This window comes from Branchiostoma belcheri, unplaced genomic scaffold, assembly GCF_001625305.1.
Source record: "Branchiostoma belcheri isolate BF01 breed outbred unplaced genomic scaffold, Haploidv18h27 scaffold54, whole genome shotgun sequence".
In the NCBI taxonomy this organism is placed as follows: domain Eukaryota; kingdom Metazoa; phylum Chordata; class Leptocardii; order Amphioxiformes; family Branchiostomatidae; genus Branchiostoma; species Branchiostoma belcheri.
The window spans coordinates 955986-961985 of record NW_017804176.1 but is presented as its reverse complement, the minus strand read 5'-3'; the positions used below and the strand labels follow the sequence as shown (position 1 = coordinate 961985).

Below are 6000 nucleotides of genomic sequence, written 5' to 3'. Positions count from 1 at the left end.
CCGGTAGCACCACTACTGTGATTACAACCTCCTGTGGCCTGGACCAGGGCTGAAGCATACAATTCCCTCATGGCAAATATTCTTATATCGACTTCAGAATCGAAAGTTGCACTATTTCGCCGATAAAACTCACGGTCACCCGAAGATCACTTTAACCTCCCCATGTGAATGAGAAGGGTCAGCGAAAAGGGCGATAAGGTTTGAAGTCTGGAGACATCATCGATTTGGTACATTGCAGCAAAGACCAATTTTACGACAGAGTACGTCCATGATTATAAACGTATCGAAAAAAGTACAAACATGTGGTGTAAGGCAATGAAATGGAAAAGTTACTGCGTATCCAGTAATGAAATCAAATCCACAGAATACCATTCAGATTTTAAAGGAATCAGATATTTTGGTTATGAAAGAAACAAGTCGAGTATCTATGAAGCCATTTATCTACGCCTATACCTTTACCTATTTTGTAATGCACATTTATAGAATATTTTACATTTCCTTGAATGATAAGTCTTTGTTGAATGCTGGCCCACGGGCACCATATTACAACATAATGTCTTGACATATAGACCTACTATACATATATATTACAAGCCTATTCGTTCAAATTGATGTCAATATTGCAAAGATGAGATAGGGGATTTAGTCTTTTGAAAAGAAGACCATGTATGTAAAGCCTAGCTCATACATGTACCAGCTAGATCCTTAAAAATTGATGGACAAATTCAGTAGTCTGTTAAGTTTATTCTTTCACTTATGGCTCGGTTTTGATTGACAAGCACACCAAATAGTGCGGTAGACATCCGTAACATGGAAGTATGTGCTAGAAAATGTGACCTCCATTACAAGCATATTTTAGATAGTCAAAGCTTGTTTCTTTGGATGTATCATCAACAGTGGAACAGGGATGTACAGACTGCAAAACTAATCCTTGCCTAATGCATATTTCATTTGATTTCATCGTTACCTTGCTGAACCCTTGCCTGGCTGAATGTACTTTCCTTTTGTGGATGTCCCACTGTTGGCAATGTTCAATCAACACATCAAAGTATGCAGGTCATTCTAATTATTGCTGCTACTGATTAATTATAGCTGAGATGGGTAGAGGGTTAATGTTTAATGTTTATACATTATATGTAGCAACGAGAGCAAATGTTTCACAGTATGCACCAAGGCAAATGATTCACCTTGATGTCAGACCCTAGTTTGTCCTGTGGGAAGTCTCGTAATTAAAGTAGTAATTAAAGAAATTCCAATCAACTCTGAACAAATGAGTAAATAACATCAAGACTGTGAATTACAATGAAGCAAAGCAAAGATGCACTGGAGCTACTCGTGGGTGTATCACAATGGGAACATGTAAAGCAACACGCACGTACTACAAATATCGACTAGATTCTACGATATGACGACGGAAGCGTTATTAGTTTTAATAAAGGCTGCTCTTTAATAATTGCTTTCCTTCAATACTTTGTCTATAATAGTCCTCAGAATGACTGACTCAAACAACGACTGCTTTGAAGAGTATCAAACCGAAGTACATACAATTCAAGCAGAATTTACGCCAATCAACCGAAAAGTAAATGACGCCGGTAAAATGATTGAAAAGAAAGGTCTCTTCGGAAATCAAAACATTTAGCTTCTATGAAGAAGGCAGGAGTCTCCGACATTACGGGTACTGCAATAAAGAAACGAATTGACTTTTAAGTTAAAAGAGCCATCTGCTTGTGACTACGAACCGTTACGGGTGTGAGTAAATCAGCCAACAGTATGGTTCTCTAGATTAAAAGCTGTCTAAAGAGGCGTAACGAGTTATTGACTGCTGTGAAAGCAAAGTAATGTTTCATTCCACCCATAAGTCGGCAGAGCATTGCGGGCACTATGAATGGAACCAACAGGTAAAGAAAACGTCGGTGGCTTTTGACAACAGCAATAATCACCGTGTAGAATTTACAACTGACGATACAGAAGGTGACAAAACAGTGGGCGGCAATGGTAACCAGATTGCCAGGATCGGGAGGGAACCGGATAGTCTGAATAGGGGAGGGGGGCATTATTCCATCAACTTCAACAATATTTACAACGACTCTCAGAAATTTGTCACAGATCTTGTTCGTAAGGTCCAAAGGTCTCATCAGATAAAGTAAGACACTGCATAATCAGATCACGTACCAGGGGAGGCCGTCACACCTCTACGGTGTTAGTTTCTTAAGTTACTTAAGGTATCAAATGCTACATTTAAGGAGGTATCACGATAAAGCTTCAGCAGGTCACACGCCTTGAGTGAAATAGCATTAACTTGACTAGTCCGATAATATAGCTATGATCTGCTTTCTCCTATGGCGATAGTCCTCTGCCGCAGACATCCTGGTGTGGGCTGTTCTCCAGTCAGTCTCGTGTCTTCCAGTGTCGATTGTCTGCAGGGAAATACAAAAACAGGTGAAACACAGGTGTGAACAGCCCGATAAACGAAGCATATCAGCATCACGTTCTCTTAGGAATACGTTGTAAAGTTTTTAAGAGCATGATGAAAAAGTTACAAATGGTTTTACTTTTAAATTACTTCTCTCACGAGTTCACAGTTGATGGATCCCGAGTTCATAATTGAATGCCGACCACATTTTCATCGTGCTTTATATCGCTGTACCGTTAAACACCGGGTGGTCAAAGCTAAAAAAATATGGATAGGGTGGCGGGATTCGTAAAACGGGTAGATGGATCACTTCAATCACTTCGTTGATGTTCTCTTCCTCCTGACTTACTACCGTCTGTAATGCTGTATGGCGTCTCGTCCATTCAAACAAGTGTTATCCGGCCTTACCATAACTGCCTACTTCATTCGGTGGTTAGAATAGGACTTTGGTCAGAGGCATTCTGGAGCAATCCGGGATTTGCGGAAACTACCCTCTTTATCATGTGGTTGGGCTCACCATTTGGCCAAAAGTTGTAATAGAATCTTCGCTTCTTTCAAACATTTATCTCCTGGTAGCTCAAGTCTGTCCATTGACATCCCAGCCAGGGTCACACTCTCACCCCGTCCTCTCCAGCCACCTCGCCAAAACGTTTCCAATGTTCAATAGCGAAGCAGCAGGCAAGCAGAACACGGGGCATCCCTCAGTGGTTACGTTATCATGGCACGTTATTGATTTCCTAACTTCCGCAATAAGCCTTCTTTTCATCAACCCCGACTGTGGAGTTTGAACGGAAATCCCCCCGGCACCGTGTGGATGACGTGTTAAGAAAGACCGATAGGGCCTCTTTAAAACGCTGGAGATTTGTAAGTGTTCAAGGCGCTGATGTCAGACCGAGAGGTTAGGAATAGTGATACATGTCACCAATAGAGATCTTTCATCAAACAGAAACTGTTAACGAACAAACTTACACTCAACCAACAGGGTTTTGTGATTGCTTACAAGGCAATCTCATGTGTGTATCCTCTTTCTTCTCCGTGTCTACTGACATCAGAGCGTCTTGACTGATAGAAAGAAATGATCAGCATATACAATATTGATCATATCAAAATGCTGGTGTTCAGCTGCCAGCAGCATGAGCTGAATATTTGCTTCACCTTGTGAATATCAGCAGGATCTGCAACTATACGTAGCAAGAGATATTAGTTGCCTGAGTTATGATATCTCTAAGCTGGGGGATGAATAGGTAATCATAAAGCGTCCCTATGAATCTAATCTCCTACGGTAATCTACGACAGCAATGATGCCATGAAAATCCGTCCTGTAAATCATGTACAGTGGATGAATTATTTCCAGCACTGCTGAGCCAAACAACTGAGGTAACTTGGTTTTAGACAGTCAAAAACAATACAGAGGGTAGAAAAAAGGCGTGAAAACCTACACAAAATATAAAAATGTACGATTCCACAAAGACGAGGGTGTTACCGGCTTGCCGAGGCCGTCCACGCGGCGGGCGGAGCGGCAGAAGGTGGCGGCTCCATCAGCTCTTGGCTGGTGCTGCTTCTGGTCGGGGAGTCTTCTGTCGTCGGTCGGCCTCAGCCGCTCCGTACTGGAGTAATCAGGCACTGCTTCTGTCCACACATCTAGGGAGGGGGGACGTACGAATGCAAAGAAATATTATTAGGACCCTATCAACATGTACGGAAATTGCTTAATGCAATGAGCTTTGAGTGACAGGCAACAAGTGAAAATGATTGAGGTCACAAACTAGTTGAAGCAACTGGATAGAGGCAGACGTCTAGCATCAAAGTCTAACAGGGGTTACTCGATATTCCTCATTTACATATCATTATTTACAATTCATATACTCGTTCATATACTGGTTATACTTGTCTTCAGACTCATTCTCAGTTACTGATGAAATATAGCGGAATCTATCTGAAACGATTGACTCTTCGGGAATTTATCCCCAACTGCTCAATTTGTTTTTGATTACGCGTTGTGTTCTAACTAGATGCCTAATCTACATCGACCAACCACATAAATTCTGCATACGTGGCAGAGTAGGTAGTTACCTGAGCTTTATACAAAGTGACAAGCAACAAGTGAAGTGATTGAGGTCCCGAAATCAGGATCCCCATTACGTTGATGAGGAGCTTATGCAGCATACGATGTGGCAAAGGCTACATTTTATTTGCAACTCAAAGCTACGTGATAGATAAGATGAGACGAGGTCACATCACATATGTGAGTTGTATAATCTCAAGACGACATTGTGCAAGATTTGCACATCGGTCTAATGGAATCTGCCTGTCCCTTGTATGTCAACACTACTCCCTTTGCTTACACGACGTGTGGTGCTCGGGCTGAAATCTGCCCTGCGGCAGTTTGGCAGGCGGAAGCGGCTTGAACCGTCTCGCCATCAGGTCTCTTTGGCACAGGTCTGCTTTCTCGGGGTCGGCTCTGGCAACAAGACATTAAGACCGTCCATATACGTGTTCAATGATGAAATTGCCACGGATAATGGTAGCAATTAGACATATAAAATCGCATGAATGGACTTCTGAATTACCATAGACAGAGTTTTACCTGATTAAAGATAAAATCTATCTGATTGTGGACAGACATACAAGAAGATTAATTGTACATAGACTTAAGTGCGTTGGTTGAATTTTGCCACATGTTATACATTAACCTGTACCTGATGTCGAATGAAGACGGCAGTGAGATCTCGTGATCCACCTGTTGTGACGTGTAGAGTCCCGGATCGATGTCCGGTCTGTCCGCTGTACCTGTACGGGGTCACAGGGTCAACAGCAACTGTGATTTGACTTCAGTAGGAATTTCACATCTTCTCCATTGAGCATGTGGTGCAATTATTGTGTTTTGCGCACGCTGCGTCAACACGGCAAAGAAGTATGGCATAAGTCTTTGCCAGCATCTTGCATCAAAGCTTAGGTAGAACAGCACGAATTTCTTCCTAAAACTAACGAAGATTAAGCATGAGGAGTCCCGACCAAAACATCCCTACATTAACCACACGTTGTGCGTAATCTTCACAAACCATAAAACTTTCAGTATCTTAAGTTAACTTTCGACGACGAACTGGCAAAGTGTTGACAGCACACTGTGAGCGTACATCTATACACATACATTATACAGGGAAGCGGAAACAAACGCCATGAGCTCGAGGGTTTTGGTTCTTAAGTGGGTATTTAAGATCCATGTGACGTCCCAACGACGATTCGTCAGTCTTCCGGGATTTATTTTCAGCGAAGATGTAAGTCGTCGTACCTTACAGCACGATAAATACCTGTGTTGGAAGCTGTAAAGTGTCTAGTAATGGTGAAATGAATCATTTGATGTACATAATATATCAAAACTTTGTAGGATAACACTCTAGTATCACCAGTGTAAAAATGGCTTTCTGCTGTAAAGTAGCTACTTTGGATTTATGCGCCTTCCGCACGACAATCTTTCTTCTCAAATCGCTTAACGTAAAAAAGTACGACGATAGCTCAAATGCCCTTAAGTGAGTAGTTACGGTAGAATGAATGTTCAAACGCGCCGAATTCGCCATTGTAATCAT

At 41.9% G+C, this 6000-nt stretch overlaps 1 protein-coding gene across 1 annotated transcript in view; it reads right to left on the bottom strand.

Moving 5' to 3' along the window:
• Positions 1–963: 963 nt before the first annotated feature.
• The window catches only part of LOC109481066 (kin of IRRE-like protein 2), a 28887-nt gene continuing 23850 nt past the window's right edge, over positions 964–6000 (bottom strand). Inside the window, 4 exon segments of the mRNA XM_019783538.1 lie at positions 964–2417; positions 3897–4054; positions 4759–4874; positions 5113–5203. Of these exon segments, the coding sequence (XP_019639097.1) occupies positions 2304–2417; positions 3897–4054; positions 4759–4874; positions 5113–5203 (479 nt within the window). The 3' untranslated portion in view covers positions 964–2303.